Source organism: Odontesthes bonariensis, chromosome 18, assembly GCF_027942865.1.
Source record: "Odontesthes bonariensis isolate fOdoBon6 chromosome 18, fOdoBon6.hap1, whole genome shotgun sequence".
Lineage (NCBI taxonomy): Eukaryota > Metazoa > Chordata > Actinopteri > Atheriniformes > Atherinopsidae > Odontesthes > Odontesthes bonariensis.
Window position 1 is genome coordinate 534,123 of NC_134523.1, and position 24,766 is coordinate 558,888.

At 48.5% G+C, this 24,766-nt stretch overlaps 1 protein-coding gene across 1 annotated transcript in view; it reads right to left on the reverse strand.

The window, feature by feature from the left end:
* Nucleotides 1-4,281: 4,281 nt before the first annotated feature.
* Nucleotides 4,282-24,766, reverse strand: part of kiaa0319l (KIAA0319-like ortholog) — a 37,626-nt gene continuing 17,141 nt past the window's right edge. Inside the window, exons 17-25 of the mRNA XM_075449328.1 lie at nucleotides 18,078-18,226; nucleotides 12,650-12,801; nucleotides 12,399-12,537; nucleotides 9,897-10,056; nucleotides 7,782-7,921; nucleotides 7,369-7,491; nucleotides 7,194-7,284; nucleotides 6,977-7,068; nucleotides 4,282-5,813 (exon numbers count right to left, since the gene is read on the reverse strand). Of these exons, the coding sequence (XP_075305443.1) occupies nucleotides 5,617-5,813; nucleotides 6,977-7,068; nucleotides 7,194-7,284; nucleotides 7,369-7,491; nucleotides 7,782-7,921; nucleotides 9,897-10,056; nucleotides 12,399-12,537; nucleotides 12,650-12,801; nucleotides 18,078-18,226 (1,243 nt within the window). The 3' untranslated portion in view covers nucleotides 4,282-5,616. The remainder of the gene's footprint in view (nucleotides 5,814-6,976; nucleotides 7,069-7,193; nucleotides 7,285-7,368; nucleotides 7,492-7,781; nucleotides 7,922-9,896; nucleotides 10,057-12,398; nucleotides 12,538-12,649; nucleotides 12,802-18,077; nucleotides 18,227-24,766) is intronic.

Sequence of the window (24,766 nt, forward strand, 5' to 3'; positions counted from 1 at the left end):
AGCTCAGAGGGGGAAAATGGGCCAAAAACAGTAGATCGATCCGTCTACTTCCTTGTTTGGCAGCAGAACTTTCCAGTTCCTCTTCAAACATCAGATGAATTCCCAAAGCAGACGTAACCCAGAAGCTTCTATATAAACTCTGCCTCCTCCTTTCAGACCTTTCTACAGGAAGGCTCTGCTCTGAGCTCCCAGCCTCATCTCTAAAGGGGCAGTTCACGCTTTCATAAACCACTTGTGCACAGGGGTCCATCAGGTCCTTCTGTGGCCGACTGTGCAGCTCAAATATTTTCCAGGTCCAGTTCTGGGGCCTTTATGGTTCCTGTTATATCTGCTCCCTCTTTAAGGACATGTCCTCCCACTATGCAGATGACACTCAGCTGTATCTAAGCTGCAGATCTTTCTCAGACTCTGTTAAAAGTTGGATGTCTGACAGCTTTCTGATGAATCTTCTATCAGGAACTTTGGGCTAACCTTCCTCTCAGCTTTTACTGTGGATGCATGTGTCAAATCTCTGCTTCTCTTGTTTTCATCTCTTAGGAAATATTTCACAGTTCAGTCCCGTCGTGTCCCGCTCTGAGCTGGAAACTGTTCTTCCTGCTTTTACTCCATCAGCTCTGGATTATTGGGATTCTTTGGGAAACTCCTTGTTCAGAGCGCTGCTGCGAGGCTTCTAACTGAGTCCTCACATGTCCCACCGTCAACCTCAGAGTCCACCTTAAGATCCTGGTTTGGAGGTGCTGTCAGAACAACAAACCAGACACAGAAGACGAGGAGCTGAAACCGACGTGAACGCTTGTTTTCAGGCTTTTTCAGCAGAATGACGGTGACGTACTCCTCTACACTTAACTGTAGACTGATGATGTGGGAAGCCTCAAAGTGTTGGACTGACTTTTGTGTCTAATAATTTGACTTTTTTAACCTGTAGTTAAGACTTTAGGATATATATATATATTTTTTAATATTTTTTGGGGGGGCTTTTTATGCCTTTAATGACAGGACAGTTGGAGAGAGACAGGAAGCAGAGAGAGGGGGAAGACACGCAGCAAAGGGCCGCTCGGAGCGGGACTGGAACCGGGGCCAGCGGCAGCGAGGACTGTAGCCTCTGTACACGGGGCGGCTGCTCAACCCACTACGCCACCGACCGCCCCAAGATTTTAGGATATTTAACGGGCTTCCATTCCCCAAACACCCAACAGAGGAAACTAAACTTTTCTTTCCAGAATCTGAGGAGTGGCTGAGTGAGGTTTGGAACACGGACCAGCTGGTAAACCAACCGTCTGAATATTTGCTTTCCATCGCTCACATTCCTGCTGATGCTGCAAAGAATCCTGAAGTTCCCAGTTGTGTCGATCTTTAACTGCTCCTTTGGAGGATGCCCCTCCATTAAAATCCCACAAAAGGGACAGTTCTGAGGACCCGATGGAGGACTTAAGTTTTTAAGGTTTTTAAGGATGCTTCGGCGCATCATCTGAGTTCTGAGAACACCCACAATCCTTTGCACACATTAAAGATGGCGCAGAGAGTTGTTTGCATCATGATGTGTTCGATGAAAAGACAACTAAGTTTAAGTTTCATTACGAACAGATATTTAACGGTCATGTTAGCTTAAATGGTTGCTGTGAGCCACTCTGGTAGTCTCTCTGAGCCTAGGGTTAGGGTTAGGTTACCCTAACCCTAAGAAGCATCCTTTGTGGAGCGCTGTATGTCTCGTTAAATAGTTCCTTCTGCCAGAGAACACACTGCTGTGATGACTTGCCATCAGCTTGTAGAAACCAGCAGATTCTACTGGTTTCCAGCTTCAAACTGGACCTCAGCTCAGGTTTGACGACTTTCCCAACTCAAAGACCCAACTCCTGAGGAAAATGGAACAAGAAAAGCAGCAAAAGTACCTTTATTCTTCATTTTCTGTGCTGCTGATGTTGACAGTTATTATGTAATTTATCTCCTTCTGTAATTTAATAAAATAAAAAAATCCGGTCTGATATCTGCCTCTCCTTCCATGGAGCTCCTGCTGGAGGGTGTTTACTTGCCGTCATCATCGGTTATGGACTCATCATCTGCAGCATGATGTTAATGGAGCAGCAAAGGACAACTGCCGAGGTTAACGGGCTGATAAAAGTCAGGGATAAGACGGATTACAGAAGTCTGGGTGAGCCGATCCGTGCAGGAACACGAGGCCGACTCACAGGAAGTAAACATGAGGAGGAATAAAGCGAACGCACCGACCTGCTTACAGATCAGGCGTTACGGTTTCTGTCCAATACACATAAACGTGTGAACATTTTCTACTGTTTATTAAAGCTTCAGCTCAGTCACAAACACTGGTTTAAACATTAAGAGTTTAAAATAAAGTCCAAAATACGGTCCAAACCCGAGTCCTGTTTGTTATCCAAGTAGAAAATGTGTCTCTTCTTCTGGTGATAAAGGAGTTGTGGTCATCTAATCAATGAAACAGCTCCAAAATGCCCTGATTAAAGGGGCACCGAGCGTCGTTTTTATTGTGAATACGACTTTGTTTTACTGTTACTTGTGTTGTAAAGCTTCTTTTTACCGTCCTTAGAGGATGCAGTTCAGTGGAGGCGATCAAAGCCACGAGATGGGACGATCCAATGGAAAGAAAAGGGCATCTCTTCAGGAAACACTACCCAGATCCGCCCTCTGAGGACATCACCGGTTTCCTCCCAGCTCCTTACGCACTTATTTGTTTCCTAAAGTGTCTTCCCATGTGTCTCGGTACCTGACTTACCGCTCTTACTCTAGCACTAGTTCTGCTCTGAGCTGTTTGCTTTTGGAAGGAAATGCACTTCTGATTTCTTGTGACCTGAAGTTCTTTTGCCTACCGATGTGGAACACACTGATTGTAAGTCGCTTTGGATAAAAGCGTCTGCAGAATGACCGTAATGTGATGTATTGATCCAATGAAAAGAAAAGGGCCCCCGCACCGAGCCTTGGGTTAGGGTTAGAGATGGGATGACCTGTGAAAATGAAACAGTTTGAACAAACCACTCCTGATTCTTTCCGGTTTGAATATAGATGTCCACAGTGGGTCCAAAAGTCTGAGAAAACATTTATTCAGGTCGCAGACAGACAGATGTAAGAATCTGTAAGTAGAACCGGTCCAGAAGTCCAAAGTAAGAGCAGGTTATGTTTGTTAGACAGCAGCTGGTAGCCTGGGCGAAAGCCGACTGTTGACTCCGTCAAACAGTCTGGAAAAACCAAGAGGAATCCGTTTCCATGGAGGGCGGGACCTTACCCAGCAACTTAAATTCATTGGAGTTCCCTTAACCAATCATAATGTTTAGAAATGACGTTGGTTATGCGCCGAGGTTCATGCTTACTCTCGCGAGGCTCTAGCTCGCGAATCACGCTTCCCACATCCGCTTTCATTATACCGGTAACATTTGATAAATCAAACTTTTCCCAAAGCCAGTTGGAAGCAGAGCTACGACATCCTTGCCACTAACAAAATTGACGAGGCATTCCTCTTGCTCTGTTTTAATTGTGTAATGATCTCCAGAGTTGAGACAACTTCATGGATAGCTTCTAGCGTTCTTCCGTCGCCATGTTTATTTCCGCTGCGGTTGAACTACAATTATATGGACTACAATGGACTCCGCGCGTGAGTTCTGCGTCACCACTCGCAACTGTTTGCTGATTGGCAAAACACTGAGCGAACCGAGGTAGGGGGGTTGGGCCAGACTATGTGCGGAGCCAAAATCTTTGGGCGGAAGTACGTAGGATGGCGTCGCCAGGCTAAGCAGCTGGTAGCTGGTTCCAGCTTCATGGAACCACCAGTGAGAAGAACATTCTGGACTGAGACCGCCTTGTTTGTAGAGATACCAGAACCAGAACCAGAACCAGAACAAGAACCAGAACCAGACGAGGTTCCTGAGAGGAACTCAGAGGTCCAGAAGGACTGAGTTTAACCAGCTGCTGCAGACCCAGAAGTCTCTCTGTTGGCAGCATCAGGACCTGGATCTGATTCAGGCAGCCGGTGGAGGTCCGTGAGGAAGGAGGGTCATGTGACCGGGTTCTGGACCTTCTGTGGGGGTTCTGCAGCAGCAGCTGGTGTCAGACTGAGTCAGATACAAAGAGACAGACACAGCCCGGTTCCTGTGAGACTGTGGGGCCCAGTACTGAGCCTTGGGGTTCTCCTGGAGACAGACGGGACATTCATGAACCAAGACCTTCGTTATCTAGCTCCGTTTCAGAATTTCATCCAGAATGAACAACGAGACAGATGTTAATACAGTCCAGTTTTTACAAGAAAAGCTTCCAAAGTCAAAAACAAAAACATTTTATTTTAATTTACAGATGATCCAGTTCGATCAGCTCAGATTACAGAGCGGAAGGAGGACGATCCTTCATTAAAAACAGGTTCAGAACAGAAACCATCGACCCTTCGTCCTGCCTTCACAGTCAGTTTACCTCCAGAAATCCCAAAATGTAACAGAAGAAAAGATGAAGTTCGTGTCGTCAAACGAGGATAAAAAAAAACCTTTGGAGAGTTTTTCAGGGAAAAAATGTGAATTAACATTTTCGCTTTTATCCCCCAAAACCTTTTCTGAGTAAAAAAAAAGAAGGTGATATCATTATTTCAGATTGGATTGGTGGCACTTGGGTGCGCTTGATTTTGGTTCGCCTCACGCAGGACGGCGGGAGAAGGCCGAATAAACGATTAAAAACAGGCGACATCAGCAGGAAGAAACAGACGTGCTCAGATCGACGGGCTGAACCGAATCACTCGTAACATTCAACACAGAAAAAGTGACTCGAGTCAGTTTCACATTCTGCATGCAGTGGTCACACGAGGCCGGCTGGGCGGGACACGCAGCCGGTTACAGGTTTCCGGCGCCGCCGCCGCCATGGGCGTGCACGTTTATGCAAATCAAAGGAGGAAGCATCCTTCAGGTTTCCTGCTGTTCGACTTCATTCAAGTTTCACTCACAGGCGAGTCGGTTCGACAGCTTAAAGGACAGATTCACAAACTTTTTCACTTCCCTTCTTAATGCCCTTCAAAGTGAGACAGAATGGATCAAACATAAAAAAAAGATGCGACTTTAAAACAACCGTTAAAGTCTTTTCATTCACAGACTCAAAAAAAAGGAAAAACCGCCCATTTAAAACAAGAAGAAGAAACTGAGGAAAAGCGTCACCGGGACAGATAAAAGCAGGAAGACGGGTTCAGCTCGGCCCTCCTTTAACAGTTTTAATGAGACGGACCGGAGCGTCCAACTCTGGCTCAACTTCTCCCTTTAAATCAGCAGAAACTCCAGGTTCCAGCAGTAGAAACACACCTGACACACAAACATGCAGGGCGTGGCGCTCCTCATGCAGGTGGAGGCGGTTCTGTTCGCTCGTGTTGGGCCTCCGTCAGTCCAGACGTGGCAGTGTTCGGTGTGGGCGTGGCTAAGGGAGGCGGGGTGTGGGCGTGGCTAAGGGAGGCGTCATCGCAGCAGGAGGTGAAGCGTCTCTCAGGTGAGTCGGCTCCGCCCCCTCTGGCTCAGAGTGGGAGCAGGATCCACAGTGGTGCCTCCACCTTTCACAGTCTTCAGGGATGGAGGAGGAGCGAGGAGGAGGAGCGAGGAGCCGGAGCAGCTCCCCCCTCCTCTGGTGCTATAGCAGCTCCTCCCTCTGCTTCTTGGCCCTCGCCGGCCCCTGGCCGTTCCTCAGGGCGCCGTTCTGGGGCCGCAGCAGGTGCCCGCGCTCCTGCTCCGTCCACGGGACGCCGCCCTGCCCCTCCTCGCTGTCCAGGTCCGAGTCCGAGTGCATGAGGGCCGAGGAGGTGGGAGCTGGGGCCGGCTTCAGACGGGCTGGAGGAAGAAGAAGGTGTTAAAGCAGCTTATGGCTCTCATGGGTTTTAGGATATAAACCCAGGAATAAATATAAAGTATGTGAACATCAGGCAGCCTGTAGAATCTGTAACAGACTGAACTCTGATATCAGAGATTCTCCATCTTTTTGTTAACGTCCTCTTATCTGAGGTCGGGTCTCTACACCCCTGCTACATAGCTGCTACATAGCTGCTACATAGCTGCTACATAGCTGCTACACCCCTGCTACATAGCTGCTACACCGCTGCTACATAGCTACTACAACCCTGCTACATAGCTGCTACATAGCTACTGCATAGTTGCTGCACAGTTGCTACACAGCTGCTACATAGCTACTACAACCCTGCTACATAGCTGCTACACAGCTGCTACACAGCTGCTACATAGCTGCTACACAGCTGCTACAACCCTGCTACATAGCTGCTGCATAGCTGCTACACAGCTGCTACACAGCTGCTACAACCCTGCTACATAGCTGCTGCATAGCTGCTACACAGCTGCTGCACAGCTGCTACACAGCTGCTACACAGCTGCTACAACCCTGCTACATAGCTGCTACATAGCTGCTACACAGCTGCTACACAGCTGCTACAACCCTGCTACATAGCTGCTACATAGCTGCTACACAGCTGCTACACAGCTGCTACAACCCTGCTACATAGCTGCTGCATAGCTGCTACACAGCTGCTACACAGCTGCTACACCGCTGCTACATCGCTGCTACATAGCTGCTACAACCCCTGCTACACCGCTGCTACACCCCTGCTACATAGCTGCTACAACCCCTGCTACACCGCTGCTACACCCCTGTTACATAGCTACTACAACCCCCTGCTACATAGCTGCTACATAGCTGCTACACAGCTGCTACATAGCTGCTACACCCCTGCTACAAAGCTGCTACATAGCTGCTACATAGCTGCTACATAGCTGCAGCACATCTGCTACACAGCTGCTACACAGCTGCTACATAGCTGCTACACCCCTGCTACAAAGCTGCTACATAGCTGCTACATAGCTGCTACATAGCTGCACACAAACTGACATTTTGGGACAAAGAATAAACTGAAGTGAACCGAGCAGCTTCTGCTCTGGTTCAGAGCTGATCCGAGCCTTACAGATGTGTCGGTGTGCGCTCTCACCAGCTCTTGGCGGCTGAAGCTCCAGGCTGTCTTGTTCGTCAGCTTCAAGCATCTTATACCGACTTTTGCTCCGGCGAACTTTGCTCTTACGCCTTCCAGGAAACAGAAAGGTTGAGCATCGTCGGGCGGCCGCAGAGAGACGGAGAACAGAAACATGTCACGAAAAGCTGTTTATTCTCATGTTTTATATTCTCAGGAAGTAAAACACCAAACTCACCTCTTACAGCAGCACACCGTCGCCCAGACAACCGTCGCCAAGGCAACCACGATCATGAAGGATGCTATGGTCACATAGAGCACGCTCCACTCTGAGAACAGAACGTTTGTTTCAACACATTTTAAGCTTAAATTAAGACCTGTTATCCTCCTCATCATCCTTATCAGGGTCTCACCACAGTTGCTGACTGCGTCTCCGAGCTGAGCTCTGATGAAGTTCTCCATCCAGAAAGGACGACACAGACACCGCCGAGTGAACGGGTCGCACTCGCCGTGGCTGGAGCAGTTCAGCTGGCAGACTGAGGAAGAGGAGGAAGAGGAGGAAGAGGAGGAAGGGTCAGCAAAGCTACAGGAAACAGTCCGAGGCAGCTGAATAAAGATTCAGGGCCCATTCCAACAGTGTGTAAGTATGTGAGCAGAGCTGTCTGAATCCAGGAGATACTAAGGAAAGGAGCTCCGACGCCTCCTCAGCGATCTCCTTTAGGAGAGTCCTAAAGCAGTTTCCCTCCCCAGACTTTACCCTCTCCAGCCCGCCCAGTTGGTACTAACTGTAACTTCCCCTAAGATCTCGTGTTTGTCAGGTACTCACCGACCGTGTCGACCCGTCGGGCTTTGAAGATAAGAAAGTCCTTCTGTTTGCGCAGTTTGTCTCGAAGGCTGAGAGCTACGCTGCGGCCCGACAGAGGAGGGCGCCCCGGACCGCCCGACACCAGGAAGACCAGACGGGTGCTGAGGAGGAAGCAGAGGAGGAATCAGAGGAGGAATCAGAGGAGGAAGCAGAGGAGGAAGCAGAGGAGGAAGCAGAGGAGGAAGCAGAGGAGGAAGTAGAAGAGGAAGCAGAGGAGGAAGCAGAGGAGGAAGCAGAAGAGGAAGCAGAGGAGGAAGCAGAGGAGGAAGCAGAAGAGGAAGCAGAGGAGGAAGCAGAGGAGGAAGCAGAAGAGGAAGCAGAGGAGGAATCAGAGGAGGAAGCAGAGGAGGAAGCAGAGGAGGAAGCAGAGGAGGAAGCAGAGGAGGAAGCAGAGGAGGAAGCAGAAGAGGAAGCAGAGGAGGAAGCAGAGGAGGAAGCAGAGGAGGAAACAGAGGAGGAAGCAGAGGAGGAAGCAGAGGAGGAAGCAGAAGAGAAAAACAGAAGAGGAAGCAGAGGAGGAAGCAGAGTAGGAAGCAGAGGAGGAAGCAGAAGAGGAAGCAGAGGAGGAAGGAGAGGAGGAAGCAGAGGAGGAAGCAGAGGAGGAAGCAGAAGAGGAAGCAGAGGAGGAAGCAGAGGAGGAAGCAGAGGAGGAAGCAGAGGAGGAAGCAGAAGAGGAATCAGAAGAGGAAGCAGAAGAGGAATCAGAGGAGGAAGCAGAAGAGGAATCCGAAGAGGAATCAGAAGAGGAAGCAGAAGAGGAAACAGAGGAGGAAGCAGAAGAGGAAGCAGAAGAGGAAGCAGAGGAGGAATCAGAGGAGGAATCAGAGGAGGAAGCAGAGGAGGAAGCAGAGGAGGAAGCAGAGGAGGAAGTAGAAGAGGAAGCAGAGGAGGAAGCAGAGGAGGAAGCAGAAGAGGAAGCAGAGGAGGAAGCAGAGGAGGAAGCAGAGGAGGAAGCAGAGGAGGAAGCAGAAGAGAAAAACAGAAGAGGAAGCAGAGGAGGAAGCAGAGTAGGAAGCAGAGGAGGAAGCAGAAGAGGAAGCAGAGGAGGAAGGAGAGGAGGAAGCAGAGGAGGAAGCAGAAGAGGAAGCAGAGGAGGAAGCAGAGGAGGAAGCAGAGGAGGAAGCAGAGGAGGAAGCAGAAGAGGAATCAGAAGAGGAAGCAGAAGAGGAATCAGAAGAGGAATCAGAGGAGGAAGCAGAAGAGGAATCCGAAGAGGAATCAGAAGAGGAAGCAGAAGAGGATGCAGAAGAGGAAGTTGAGGAGGAAGCAGAAGAGGAAGCAGAAGAGGAAGCAGAAGAGGAAGCAGAAGAGGAAGCAGAAGAGGAAGCAGAAGAGGAAGCAGAGGAGGAAGCAGAGGAGGAAGCAGAAGAGGAAGCAGAAGAGGAAGCAGAGGAGGAAGCAGAAGAGGATGCAGAAGAGGAAGTTGAGGAGGAAGCAGAAGAGGAAGCAGAAGAGGAAGCAGAGGAAGCAGAAGAGGAAGCAGAAGAGGAAGCAGAAGAGGAAGCAGAGGAGGAAGCAGAGGAGGAAGCAGAGGAGGAAGCAGAAGAGGAAGCAGAAGAGGAAGCAGAAGAGGAAGCAGAGGAGGAAGCAGAGGAGGAAGCAGAGGAGGAAGCAGAGGAGGAAGCAGAAGAGGAAGCAGAAGAGGAAGCAGAGGAGGAAGCAGAAGAGGAAGCAGAGGAGGAAGCAGAGGAGGAAGCAGAGGAGGAAGCAAAAGAGGAAGCAGTGGAGGAAGCAGTGGAGGAAGCAGAGGAGGAAGCAGAGGAAGCAGAAAAGGAAGCAGAGGAATCAGAGGAAGAAGCAGAGGAAGCAGAAAAGGAAGCAGAGGAATCAGAGGAAGAAGCAGAGGAGGAAGCAGAAGAGGAAGCAGAGGAGGAAGCAGAAGAGGAAGCAGAGGAGGAAGCAGAAGAGGAAGCAGAGGAGGAAGCAGAAGAGGAATCAGAGGAAGCAGAGGAGGAAGCAGAGGAGGAAGCAGATGAAGCAGATGAAGCAGAGGAGGAAGCAGAAGAGGAAGCAGAGGAGGATGAACACGTTTCTCACCGCTTGTATGATAAAACACAAACGCTGAGCAGCCCTCACCTGTGCTCGTTGAACGCACTGATCTCTCTGACGATGATGTCGCTGTCCAGCACGCCCAGCAGGACGCCGACCTGACGGAGCAGCATGTCGCGCTGCCGCTGGGAGACCTGAGACACCGACACCTCCAGCAGCAGCTCCACCAGGTCCCGCTCCCACACATCTGAGGACAGGAGGTCAGAGGTCAGAGGCCAGAGGTCAGAGGTCAGAGCAGGGGATCAGTTTCTGGCTGTGTTCGAAACCGCATACTTCTCCTACTACTCCTACAAACTTTAACTTTTTTTAAGTTCCCGGATGCATACTAGATTCTCTGAAATGTTGGGTATGCATCATGAGGTTACTACTCATACTCAAACTACCCAAGATGCAACATAACGTGACGTCGCCGATCGTCATTTCCTGTCAAAACGGCAGTTTCAAGCTAGCTACAACGAGGGTAGGTTCACTTCCTGTTTTCAAAACAAAAGCACCAATTGTATGGTAATGGCTTTCCCTATGATAAAAGGCAACGGGTATTTTATTTTGTGAAAATAACCGGAAGTGCGTTAGCTCACTGCGGCTAGCTTTAGTAGCGCCGAATTCGTGGGAACAAAATTGTAAACAGCCGGTATTTTGTCAGGTTTTCAACACGTTGGGGATCTAAACGACTACTTTCTCGCCTGAAAATGTTTCAAATGTTGCTAAAGTTTACAGAGTTTAGAGCTTAAGGGAAATCAGCTTCAGGCCGGCTGATTTCGGCTCGGGCAGGAGCGAAATGCATTGTGGGTAAACGCTCTGCATACTGTCTGATCGATGAGGATGCAGTATGTAGTATGTAGTATGCAGTATGTAGTATGTAGTATGCAGTATGCATAATGTAGTATGTAGTATGCAGTATGCATAATGTAGTATGTAGTATGCAGTATGTTGTATGCAGTATGCAGTATGTAGTATGTAGTATGCAGTATGCATAATGCAGTATGTAGTATGCAGTATGTTGTATGCAGTATGCAGTATGCAGTATGTTGTATGCAGTATGCAGTATGTAGTATGTAGTATGCAGTATGCATAATGTAGTATGTAGTATGTAGTATGGAAGTATGCAGTATGTAGTATCTAGTATGCATTTTGTAGTATGCAGTATGCAGTATGTAGTATGCAGTATGTAGTATGGAAGTATGCAGTATGCAGTATGTAGTATGCAGTATGCATAATGTAGTATGCAGTATGTAGTATGCAGTATGCATAATGTAGTATGCAGTATGTAGTATGCAGTATGTAGTATGCAGTATGCAGTATGTAGTATGCAGTATGTAGTATGCAGTATGCAGTATGTAGTATGTAGTATGCAGTATGCAGTATGCATAATGTAGTATGTAGTATGTAGTATGTAGTATGCAGTATGTAGTATGCAGTATGCAGTATGTAGTATGCAGTATGTAGTATGGAAGTATGCAGTATGCAGTATGTAGTATGTAGTATGCAGTATGCATAATGTAGTATGTAGTATGCAGTATGCAGTATGTAGTATGTAGTATGCAGTATGTAGTATGTAGTATGCAGAATGTAGTATGTAGTATGTAGTATGCAGTATGTAGTATGCAGTATGCAAGTATGCAGTATGTAGTATGTAGTATGGAAGTATGCAGTATGTAGTATGTAGTATGTAGTATGCAGTATGCAGTATGTAGTATGCAGTATGTAGTATGCAGTATGTAGTATGTAGTATGCAGTATGCAGTATGTAGTATGGAAGTATGCAGTATGTAGTATGCAGTATGCAGTATGTAGTATGGAAGTATGCAGTATGTAGTATGCAGTATGTAGTATGCAGTATGCAGTATGTAGTATGCAGTATGCAGTATGTAGTCTGCAGTATGTAGTATGGAAGTATGCAGTATGCAGTATGTAGTATGTAGTATGTAGTATGCAGTATGTAGTATGTAGTATGCAGTATGCAGTATGTAGTATGCAGTATGTAGTATGGAAGTATGCAGTATGCAGTATGTAGTATGCAGTATGTAGTATGTAGTATGCAGTATGCAGTATGCAGTATGCAGTATGCAGTATGGAAGTATGTAGTATGTAGTATGCAGTATGTAGTATGTAGTATGCAGTATGCAGTATGTAGTATGCAGTATGTAGTATGGAAGTATGCAGTATGCAGTATGTAGTATGTAGTATGTAGTATGCAGTATGTAGTATGGAAGTATGCAGTATGCAGTATGTAGTATGTAGTATGCAGTATGCAGTATGTAGTATGCAGTTTGTAGTATGGAAGTATGCAGTATGCAGTATGTAGTATGCAGTATGTAGTATGCAGTATGGAAGTATGTAGTAGGCGGTTTCGAACACAGCCTCTGTCTGACCTGCCGACCCCCCGCTGGGTGGAATCGCATCACCAGAAAGTCTGTTAAAACACGTCACTGATGCGTCCCCCTTTTAGCTTTTTAATGGCACCTGCAAATGTTTTCAGAGCAACAGAAGAAGGAGAAGAAGCAGCCTGGGAGTTTAAAAGAGAGTCTACCTGGTCGGACCTCCACCGTGCCCCTGTCGGAGCTGCTCTGGCCTTTGCTGTCGGTCACCGTCAGCAGGAAGCTGTACTTCCCCTGCACCAGGTTTCCCAGGAACAGCACCGCCTGGTGGTCGGAGTTGTTCAGCACGTCCTGAAACAAACAGAGCCATGAGGGTCCAGCTGTGTTTCTGCAGGCCGTGCACGAGCCTTTAAAGGTTTCAGAGAGAAAAGGAAAACACCCGGTTAAAGGGGCGGAGTCTCACCCCGGCCGCAGGGCTGCTGTCCTCTCTGATCCACAGGTAGCCGACGCCCCCTTTGTCATCGGAGGAGCGAGACCCGTCCAGAACGGCAGTCCTGACGGGCAGAGAGATGGACGGGCTGGACAGGACGTGAGCCACAGGCGGCTGGTCCTTTTCTGCAGGGAGACACGAGGAAACTCAGAAACTGAGCCGAGATGGGTCCAGGAACAGCTATAACAGACATATTAGGGCCGGGCAGCGATTAAAACCTTTAATCTAATTAATCTCATGATTTCCCTGATTAATCACGATTAATTGCATTTGTATGCAGAATCCAAAAATGAATCCAAAAGTAGTGTATAGCTTTTAGCATTTAGCTTTATTTTAAATGTGCTGCCATATGAATGAAAGTGCCATAACATTTGTTGTGCAAACACACTTTTAACATCAGCATCTTTCTGTAGTTTTTATGTAGAAGCCTCGCTCCACTGTCTGTTTCCTTGAATGACTTGCTGCTATCAGTTGTGTGTTTTGCCTTTAAGTGATATTTTAGACTGGAACTACTACGCTGAGAAGACAATTCAACTTGGCAGAGTTTACAGATGACTTTGGTTCTGTCGACTCCGCCGTCTGGAAGAACTTTAACATGAAAATGGCCGAGTAAAAGTTCCGTACCCTTCTCCATGTTTGGTGGCTCCGCCGATTACTTTCTTTTCCTGTTCCACAGCAGACAGCAGCAGACTTTTACAAAATAAAAGCCTGTGAGCAGCAGACTTTTACAAAATAAAAGCCTGTGAGCAATAGACTTTTACAAAATAAAAGCCTGTCAGCAACAGACTTTTACAAAATAAAAGCATGTGGACAACAGACTTTTACAAAATAAAAGCCTGTGAGCAACAGATTTTTACAAAATAAAAGCCTGTGAGCAGCAGACTTTTACAAAATAAAAGCCTGTGAGCAACAGACTTTTACAATAATAAAAGCCTGTGAGCAACAGACTTTTACAAAATAAAAGCCTGTGAGCAACAGACTTTTACAAAATAAAAGCCTGTGAGCAGCAGACCTTTACAATAATAAAAGCCTGTGAGCAGCAGACTTTTACAAAATAAAAGCATGTGAGCAGCAGACTTTTACAAAATAAAAGCCTGTGAGCAACAGACTTTTACAAAATAAAAGCATGTGAGCAGCAGACTTTTACAGAATAAAAGCCTGTGAGCAGCAGACTTTTACAAAATAAAAGCCTGTGAGCAACAGACTTTTACAAAATAAAAGCATGTGAGCAGCAGACTTTTACAGAATAAAAGCCTGTGAGCAACAGACTTTTACAAAATAAAAGCCTGTGAGCAACAGACTTTTACAAAATAAAAGCCTGTGAGCAACAGACTTTTACAGAATAAAAGCCTGTGAGCAGCAGACTTTTACAAAATAAAAGCCTGTGAGCAACAGACTTTTACAAAATAAAAGCCTGTGAGCAACAGACTTTTACAAAATAAAAGCCTGTGAGCAACAGACTTTTACAGAAATATAGCTGCAAGCAGCAATGTGGGGGTCCTAGCAGAATGGCCCAATAGGCAAGGCTTGGGCTGCTCAGGAAGGCGTCTTGAGTCCATGCAACAAGTTTGGCATCGATACATCAATGCATCGCAGAGATACGGCCAAATGTCCCGTTTACGCATCGGCGTAGAGTTTGATTGGCTGTCGCGGTTACACGGAAGTGAAGTAAAAAAATCCACATGATAACTTATGTGCGGCTTGGTCTGAAGATTGTATTTGCCAAGTTCCGTCGAGATTGGACAATCTCAGTGGCCTGAAATGCTTTTTGAAGGTTTTCGATTAAATTCAAAATGGCGGACAATCCAAGATGGCGCTCATGACGTCATGACGTGCATTGACCTCGGCTGCATCCAGGGATTCCATTGGTACCTCATTTGTGACATTTGGACCAAGGGGTCCAAAGTTATGAGCAAAAATGCATTTTGGCTACATATAGCGCCACCTATAGGCCGAACGTCACCAAACTTCTTGGGCCTCTTACCATCTTGGTCGTAAGTCTGTGTTATAAGTTTGACATCATAACATCAAATGGTTACCAAGATATGGCCTCACTTCCGGTTTGGGGGCGTCAACGTCGAATTTGATTGGCTTTTATGGAAAAATGGAAGCCTAATTAAAAATTCCCTTGGATAACTTTTGTGCGGCTTGGTCTTAAGAGTCTATGTGCCAAGTTTCGTGTAAATTGGACAATCTCTGTGACCTGAAATGCTTTTTTAAGCTTTTTGATAAAATTCAAAATGGCGGAAAATCTAGGCATACGCAAATTGACGTCGTAGGGTGCGTTGGACTCGTCATGATCCAAGGATTCCAACGATGCCTCATTTGTGAAATTTGGACCAAGTAGTCCAAAGTTATTAGGCTTAATGCACTTTGAACTTTGACGTGTTGGTGGCGCTAGAGAGTAAGCTCTTGGGGCATGAAAATTCTTGACTTTGGTTTTGGCACTTGGCTGATTAGGTGTGCCAAATTTCACAACTTTTTACCATAGCGTTCATGGGGCTGCCATAGACTTCAATTGCAGCGGAAACGGATTAATAATAATAATAATAAATATAGCTGCAAGCAGCGATGTGGGGGTCCTAGCAGAACGGCCCAATAGGCAAGGCTTGGGCTTCTTAGGAAGGGGTCGTGAGTCCATGCACCAAGTTTGGCATTGATACAACAATGCATCGCAGAGATTTGGCCAAATGTCCCGTTTGCGCGTCGGCGTAGAGTTTGATTGGCTGCCGCGGTTAAACGGAAGTGTAATAAAAAAATCCACATGATAACTTATGTGCGGCTTGGTCTGAAGATTCTATGGGCCAAGTCTCGTGGAGATTGGACAATCTTAGTGGCCTTAAATGCTTTTTGAAGGTTTTTGATTAAATTCAAAATGGCGGACAATCCAAGATGGCGCAAATGACGTCATTAAGTGTGTTGACCTCGACCTTATCCAGGGATTCTACTGGTACCTCATTTGTGAAATGTGGACCAAGGGGTCCAAAGATATGAGCAAAAATGCATTTTGGCTACATATAGCGCCACCTATAGGCCGAACGTCACCAAACTTGTTGGGCCTCTTACCATCTTGGTCTTAAATCTGTGTTATAAGTTTGACATCATAACATCAAATGGTTGCCAAGATATGGCCTCACTTCCGGTTTGGGGGCGTCAACCTTGAGTTTGATTGGCTTTTATGGAAAAATGGAAGCCTAATTAAAAATTCCCTTGGATAACTTTTGTGCGGCTTGGTCTTAAGAATGTATGTGCCAAGTTTCGTGAAAATTGTACAAACTCTGTGACCTGAAATGCTTTTTTAAGCTTTTTGATAAAATTCAAAATGGCGGAAAATCTAGGCACACGCAAATTGACGTCATAGGGTGCGTTGGACTCGTCATGATCCAAGGATTCCAGGGATGCCTCATTTGTGAAATTTGGACCATGTAGTCCAAAGTTATTAGGCTGAATGTACTTTGAACTTTGGCGTGTTGGTGGCGCTAGAGAGTACGCACTTGGGCCATGAAATTTCTTGAGTTTTAATTTGGCACTTGGCTGATTGCGTGTGCCAAATTTCACAACTTTTTACCATAGCGTTCAGGGGGCTGCCATAGACTTCAGTTGCAGCGGAAACGGAAAAATAATAATAATAGGAAAAGCTACTAATCCAATGGGTTCCTGCAGCTTCGCTGCTAGGACCCCCAATAATAATAGGAAAAGCTACTAACTCAATGGGTTCCTGCAGCTTCGCTGCTAGGACCCCCAATAAAAGCCTGTGAGCAACAGACTTTACAGAATAAAAGCCTGTGAGCAACAGACTTTACAGAATAAAAGCCTGTGAGCAACAGACTTTTACAAAATAAAAGCCTGTGAGCAACAGACTTTTACAAAATAAAAGCCTGTGAGCAACAGACTTTACAGAATAAAAGCCTGTGAGCAACAGACTTTTACAGAATAAAAGCCTGTGAGCAACAGACTTTACAGAATAAAAGCCTGTGAGCAACAGACTTTACAGAATAAAAGCCTGTGAGCAGCAGACTTTTACAAAATAAAAGCCTGTGAGCAATAGACTTTTACAAAATAAAAGCCTGTGAGCAACAGACTTTTACAAAATAAAAGCCTGTGAGCAACAGACTTTTACAAAATAAAAGCATGTGAGCAACAGACTTTTACAAAATAAAAGCCTGTGAGCAACAGACTTTTACAAAATAAAAGCCTGTAAGCAATAGACTTTTACAAAATAAAAGCCTGTGAGCAACAGACTTTTACAAAATAAAAGCCTGTGAGCAACAGACTTTTACAAAATAAAAGCCTGTGAGCAATAGACTTTTACAAAATAAAAGCCTGTGAGCAACAGACTTTTACAAAATAAAAGCCTGTGAGCAACAGACTTTTACAAAATAAAAGCCTGTGAGCAGCAGACTTTTACAAAATAAAAGCCTGTGAGCAACAGACTTTTACAGAATAAAAGCCTGTGAGCAATAGACTTTTACAAAATAAAAGCCTGTGAGCAACAGACTTTTACAAAATAAAAGCCTGTGAGCAATAGACTTTTACAAAATAAAAGCCTGTGAGCAACAGACTTTTACAAAATAAAAGCCTGTGAGCAACAGACTTTTACAGAATAAAAGCCTGTGAGCAACAGACTTTTACAAAATAAAAGCCTGTGAGCAACAGACTTTTACAAAATAAAAGCCTGTGAGCAATAGACTTTTACAAAATAAAAGCCTGTGAGCAACAGACTTTTACAAAATAAAAGCCTGTGAGCAACAGACTTTTACAAAATAAAAGCATGTGAGCAGCAGACTTTTACAAAATAAAAGCCTGTGAGCAACAGACTTTTACAAAATAAAAGCCTGTGAGCAGCAGACTTTTACAAAATAAAAGCCTGTGAGCAACAGACTTTTACAGAATAAAAGCCTGTGAGCAGCAGACTTTTACAATAATAAACTAAATTGATTGATTGATTTTTTTAATTAATTAATTAATTTTTATTTAGTCATTTATTATTATTATTAGTTAGTAGTAGTATTTTTATTAGAATTGGTATTATTATTGTTGTATATATATATATAAAAATAAAATGTGCGATAAATTATTTATCAGCGTTAAATAATTAACGAGCTAACTCGCCCAGCCCCACATATAATCACGTCTTAAAAGCGTTTCAGGAGTCATTAAAAGGAAACAACATGAGCTGTTAAACTAAATGACAACAATAACATTTCATTTGTAGAATAAATTAAATAAAAACAGAACATTAGACATTAATTCTCTTGGCCTGTAAAATATGAGTTAATTTATGTTGTGAAACATCCCTCAGCTCATATCTGAGTCCACACACACTCACGTGCACACATACACATACACGTGCACGCACGCACACACACACGCACGCACACACACACACACACACACACACCTTCCCTGACGATGACTGTCACCGTGTCGCTGCTCTCCAGCTTCCTGTCATCGGTCACTGTCAGAGTGAACTTGTACGTTCCGACCTCGAGGCCCGTCACCGTGGCAACGGCGCTGTCTGCGTTTTCGATTTTCACCCCATCAGGACCGCTGGAGGAGGACAGAGATCAGGACGTATGAGAAAGTATCAGAGACGCTTCCAGCCTGGTGGTGAGCTCACACCAAACCATGAAACTAAATAATAAAAAAATCACTGAATTACAGGTCACAAAACATCCAGGCAAACACGTTTATCATTAAGCTGTTGTTTAACCTTCCACCGTAGATAATCCATGGACAGCTGGAGGGTTCCTATTGGCTGAAACCAGCTACAAAAGGACCAAAGGCTTTTGAAAGATACATTTAGCCTAATAATAGATACGAAACAGTTTCAAGGACTGCCTTCTTTCAACTTCATAATATTGTTAAAATCAGGAACATCCTCTCTGAGTTCGCCTTCAGTTACCAGGCCCCTCTCTGTGGAACCAGCTGCCAGTTTGGGAGGCGGAGCCTTCAGTTATCAGGCCCCTCTCTGTGGAACCAGCTGCCAGTTTGGGAGGCAGAGCCTTCAGTTATCAGGCCCCTCTCTGTGGAACCAGCTGCCAGTTTGGGAGGCAGAGCCTTCAGTTATCAGGCCCCTCTCTGTGGAACTAGCTGCCAGTTTGGGAGGCAGAGCCTTCAGTTATCAGGCCCCTCTCTGTGGGACCAGCTGCCAGTTTGGGAGGCAGAGCCTTCAGTTATCAGGCCCCTCTCTGTGGAACCAGCTGCCAGTTTGGGAGGCAGAGCCTTCAGTTATCAGGCCCCTCTCTGTGGAACCAGCTGCCAGTTTGGGAGGCAGAGCCTTCAGTTATCAGGCCCCTCTCTGTGGAACCAGCTGCCAGTTTGGGAGGCAGAGCCTTCAGTTATCAGGCCCCTCTCTGTGGAACCAGCTGTCAGTTTGGGAGGCAGAGCCTTCAGTTATCAGGCCCCTCTCTGTGGGACCAGCTGCCAGTTTGGGAGGCAGAGCCTTCAGTTATCAGGCCCCTCTCTGTGGAACCAGCTGCCAGTTTGGGAGGCAGAGCCTTCAGTTATCAGGCCCCTCTCTGTGGAACCAGCTGCCGGTTTGGGAGGCAGAGCCTTCAGTTATCAGGCCCCTCTCTGTGGGACCAGCTGCCAGTTTGGGAGGCGGAGCCTTCAGTTATCAGGCCCCTCTCTGTGGGACCAGCTGCCAGTTTGGGAGGCAGAGCCCTCAGTTATCAGGCCCCTCTCTGTGGAACCAGAGCCTTCAGTTATCAGGCCCCTCTCTGTGGGACCAGCTGCCAGTTTGGGAGGCAGAGCCTTCAGTTATCAGGCCCCTGTCTGTGGAACCAGCTGCCAGTTTGGGAGGCAGAGCCTTCAGTTATCAGGCCCCTCTCTGTGGAACTAGCTGCCAGTTTGGGAGGCAGAGCCTTCAGTTATCAGGCCCCTCTCTGTGGGACCAGCTGCCAGTTTGGGAGGCAGAGCCTTCAGTTATCAGGCCCCTCTCTGTGGAACCAGCTGCCAGTTTGGGAGGCAGAGCCTTCAGTTATCAGGCCCCTCTCTGTGGAACCAGCTGCCAGTTTGGGAGGCAGAGCCTTCAGTTATCAGGCCCCTCTCTGTGGAACCAGCTGTCAGTTTGGGAGGCAGAGCCTTCAGTTATCAGGCCCCTCTCTGTGGAACCAGCTGCCGGTTTGGGAGGCAGAGCCTTCAGTTATCAGGCCCCTCTCTGTGGGACCAGCTGCCAGTTTGGGAGGCAGAGCCTTCAGTTATCAGGCCCCTCTCTGTGGAACCAGCTGCCAGTTTGGGAGGCAGAGCCTTCAGTTATCAGGCCCCTCTCTGTGGAACCAGCTGCCAGTTTGGGAGGCAGAGCCTTCAGTTATCAGGCCCCTCTCTGTGGAACCAGCTGCCGGTTTGGGAGGCAGAGCCTTCAGTTATCAGGCCCCTCTCTGTGGGACCAGCTGCCAGTTTGGGAGGCGGAGCCTTCAGTTATCAGGCCCCTCTCTGTGGGACCAGCTGCCAGTTTGGGAGGCAGAGCCCTCAGTTATCAGGCCCCTCTCTGTGGAACCAGAGCCTTCAGTTATCAGGCCCCTCTCTGTGGGACCAGCTGCCAGTTTGGGAGGCAGAGCCTTCAGTTATCAGGCCCCTGTCTGTGGAACCAGCTGCCAGTTTGGGAGGCAGAGCCTTCAGTTATCAGGCCCCTGTCTGTGGAACCAGCTGCCAGTTTGGGAGGCAGAGCCTTCAGTTATCAGGCCCCTCTCTGTGGGACCAGCTGCCAGTTTGGGAGGCAGAGCCTTCAGTTATCAGGCCCCTCTCTGTGGAACCAGCTGCCAGTTTGGGAGGCAGAGCCCTCAGTTATCAGGCCCCTCTCTGTGGAACCAGCTGCCAGTTTGGGAGGCAGAGCCTTCAGTTATCAGGCCCCTCTCTGTGGAACCAGCTGCCAGTTTGGGAGGCAGAGCCTTCAGTTATCAGGCCCCTCTCTGTTGAACCAGCTGCCAGTTTGGGAGGCAGAGCCTTCAGTTATCAGGCCCCTCTCTGAGGAACCAGCTGCCAGTTTGGGAGGCAGAGCCTTCAGTTATCAGGCCCCTCTTTGTGGAACCAGCTGCCAGTTTGGGAGGCAGAGCCTTCAGTTATCAGGCCCCTCTCTGTGGAACCAGCTGCCAGTTTGGGAGGCAGAGCCTTCAGTTATCAGGCCCCTCTATGTGGAACCAGCTGCCAGTTTGGGAGGCAGAGCCTTCAGTTATCAGGCCCCTCTCTGTGGAACCAGCTGCCAGTTTGGGAGGCAGAGCCTTCAGTTATCAGGCCCCTCTCTGTGGGACCAGCTGCCAGTTTGGGAGGCAGAGCCTTCAGTTATCAGGCCCCTCTCTGTGGAACCAGCTGCCAGTTTGGGAGGCAGAGCCTTCAGTTATCAGGCCCCTCTCTGTGGAACCAGCTGCCAGTTTGGGAGGCAGAGCCTTCAGTTATCAGGCCCCTCTCTGTGGAACCAGCTGCCAGTTTGGGAGGCAGAGCCTTCAGTTATCAGGCCCCTCTCTGTGGAACCAGAGCCTTCAGTTATCAGGCCCCTCTCTGTGGGACCAGCTGCCAGTTTGGGAGGCAGAGCCTTCAGTTATCAGGCCCCTCTCTGTGGGACCAGCTGCCAGTTTGGGAGGCAGAGCTTTCAGTTATCAGGCCCTTCTCTGTGGGACCAGCTGCCAGTTTGGGAGGCAGAGCCTTCAGTTATCAGGCCCCTCTCTGTGGAACCAGCTGCCAGTTTGGGAGGCAGAGCCTTCAGTTATCAGGCCCCTCTCTGTGGAACCAGCTGCCAGTTTGGGAGGCAGAGCCCTCAGTTATCAGGCCCCTCTCTGTGGAACCAGCTGCCAGTTTGGGAGGCAGAGCCTTCAGTTATCAGGCCCCTCTCTGTGGAACCAGCTGCCAGTTTGGGAGGCAGAGCCTTCAGTTATCAGGCCCCTCTCTGTTGAACCAGCTGCCAGTTTGGGAGGCAGAGCCTTCAGTTATCAGGCCCCTCTCTGAGGAACCAGCTGCCAGTTTGGGAGTTAGAGCCTTCAGTTATCAGGCCCCTCTTTGTGGAACCAGCTGCCAGTTTGGGAGGCAGAGCCTTCAGTTATCAGGCCCCTCTCTGTGGAACCAGCTGCCAGTTTGGGAGGCAGAGCCTTCAGTTATCAGGCCCCTCTCTGTGGAACCAGCTGCCAGTTTGGGAGGCAGAGCCTTCAGTTATCAGGCCCCTCTCTGTGGAACCAGCTGCCAGTTTGGGAGGCAGAGCCTTCAGTTATCAGGCCCCTCTCTGTGGAACCAGCTGCCAGTTTGGGAGGCAGAGCCTTCAGTTATCAGGCCCCTCTCTGTGGGACCAGCTGCCAGTTTGGGAGGCAGAGCCTTCAGTTATCAGGCCCCTCTCTGTGGGACCAGCTGCCAGTTTGGGAGGCAGAGCCTTCAGTTATCAGGCCCCTCTCTGTGGGACCAGCTGCCAGTTTGGGAGGCGGAGCCTTCAGTTATCAGGCCCCTCTCTGTGGGACCAGCTGCCAGTTTGGGAGGCAGAGCCTTCAGTTATCAGGCCCCTGTCTGTGGAACCAGCTGCCAGTTTGGGAGGCAGAGCCTTCAGTTATCAGGCCCCTGTCTGTGGAACCAGCTGCCAGTTTGGGAGGCAGAGCCTTCAGTTATCAGGCCCCTCTCTGTGGGACCAGCTGCCAGTTTGGGAGGCAGAGCCTTCAGTTATCGGGCCCCTCTCTGTGGGACCAGCTGCCAGTTTGGGAGGCAGAGCTTTCAGTTATCAGGCCCCTCTCTGTGGGACCAGCTGCCAGTTTGGGAGGCAGAGCCTTCAGTTATCAGGCCCCTCTCTGTGGGACCAGCTGCCAGTTTGGGAAGCAGAGCCTTCAGTTATCAGGCCCCTCTCTGTGGAACCAGCTGCCAGTTTGGGAGGCAGAGCCTTCAGTTATCAGGCCCCTCTCTGTGGAACCAGCTGCCAGTTTTGGAGGCAGAGCCCTCAGTTATCAGGCCCCTCTCTGTGGAACCAGCTGCCAGTTTGGGAGGCAGAGCCTTCAGTTATCAGGCCCCTCTCTGTGGAACCAGCTGCCAGTTTGGGAGGCAGAGCCTTCAGTTATCAGGCCCCTCTCTGTTGAACCAGCTGCCAGTTTGGGAGGCAGAGCCTTCAGTTATCAGGCCCCTCTCTGAGGAACCAGCTGCCAGTTTGGGAGGCAGAGCCTTCAGTTATCAGGCCCCTCTTTGTGGAACCAGCTGCCAGTTTGGGAGGCAGAGCCTTCAGTTATCAGGCCCCTCTCTGTGGAACCAGCTGCCAGTTTGGGAGGCAGAGCCTTCAGTTATCAGGCCCCTCTATGTGGAACCAGCTGCCAGTTTGGGAGGCAGAGCCTTCAGTTATCAGGCCCCTCTCTGTGGGACCAGCTGCCAGTTTGGGAGGCAGAGTCTTCAGTTATCAGGCCCCTCTCTGTGGAACCAGCTGCCAGTTTGGGAGGCAGAGCCTTCAGTTATCATGCCCCTCTCTGTGGAACCAGCTGCCAGTTTGGGAGGCAGAGCCTTCAGTTATCAGGCCCCTCTCTGTGGAACCAGCTGCCAGTTTGGGAGGCAGAGCCTTCAGTTATCAGGCCCCTCTCTGTGGAACCAGAGCCTTCAGTTATCAGGCCCCTCTCTGTGGGACCAGCTGCCAGTTTGGGAGGCAGAGCCTTCAGTTATCAGGCCCCTCTCTGTGGGACCAGCTGCCAGTTTGGGAGGCAGAGCTTTCAGTTATCAGGCCCCTCTCTGTGGGACCAGCTGCCAGTTTGGGAGGCAGAGCCTTCAGTTATCAGGCCCCTCTCTGTGGAACCAGCTGCCAGTTTGGGAGGCAGAGCCTTCAGTTATCAGGCCCCTCTCTGTGGGACCAGCTGCCAGTTTGGGAGGCAGAGCCTTCAGTTATCAGGCCCCTCTCTGTGGAACCAGCTGCCAGTTTGGGAGGCAGAGCCTTCAGTTATCAGGCCCCTCTCTGTGGAACCAGCTGCCAGTTTGGGAGGCAGAGCCCTCAGTTATCAGGCCCCTCTCTGTGGAACCAGCTGCCAGTTTGGGAGGCAGAGCCTTCAGTTATCAGGCCCCTCTCTGTGGAACCAGCTGCCAGTTTGGGAGGCAGAGCCTTCAGTTATCAGGCCCCTCTCTGTTGAACCAGCTGCCAGTTTGGGAGGCAGAGCCTTCAGTTATCAGGCCCCTCTCTGTGGGACCAGCTGCCAGTTTGGGAGGCAGAGCCTTCAGTTATCAGGCCCCTCTCTGTGGAACCAGCTGCCAGTTTGGGAGGCAGAGCCTTCAGTTATCAGGCCCCTCTCTGTGGAACCAGCTGCCAGTTTTGGAGGCAGAGCCCTCAGTTATCAGGCCCCTCTCTGTGGAACCAGCTGCCAGTTTGGGAGGCAGAGCCTTCAGTTATCAGGCCCCTCTCTGTGGAACCAGCTGCCAGTTTGGGAGGCAGAGCCTTCAGTTATCAGGCCCCTCTCTGTTGAACCAGCTGCCAGTTTGGGAGGCAGAGCCTTCAGTTATCAGGCCCCTCTCTGAGGAACCAGCTGCCAGTTTGGGAGGCAGAGCCTTCAGTTATCAGGCCCCTCTTTGTGGAACCAGCTGCCAGTTTGGGAGGCAGAGCCTTCAGTTATCAGGTCCCGTTCTCTACCTGTAAGACCAGGCTTAAAACTTTCCTTTCTGATAAAGCTTATAGTTAGGGATGGCTCAGGTGAGCCTGAAACATCCCATAATTCTGCTGCTATAGGCCCAGCCTGCTGGGGGAGCTCCCATGATGCACCTCTCCTCCCATGATGCATCTCTCCATGAACATGTAACATCATTGTTGTCATTGGCTGTGTTCAAAACCGCCTACTTCTCCTACTACTCATACTAACTTTAACTTTTGCTCACTGCGGCTAGCTTTAGCAGCGCAGCATTCGTGGGAACAAAATGGTAAACAGCCGGTATTTTGTCAGGTTTTTAACACGTTGGGGATCTAAACGACTACTTTCTCACCTGAAAATGTTTCAAATGTTGCTAAAGTTTACAGAGTTTAGAGCTTAAGAGAAATCAGCTTCAGGCCGGCTGATTTCAGCTCGGGCAGGAGCGAAATGCATTGTGGGTAAACGCTCTGCATACTGTCTGATCGATTAGTATGTAGTATGCAGTATGTAGTATGTAGTTGGACTCATT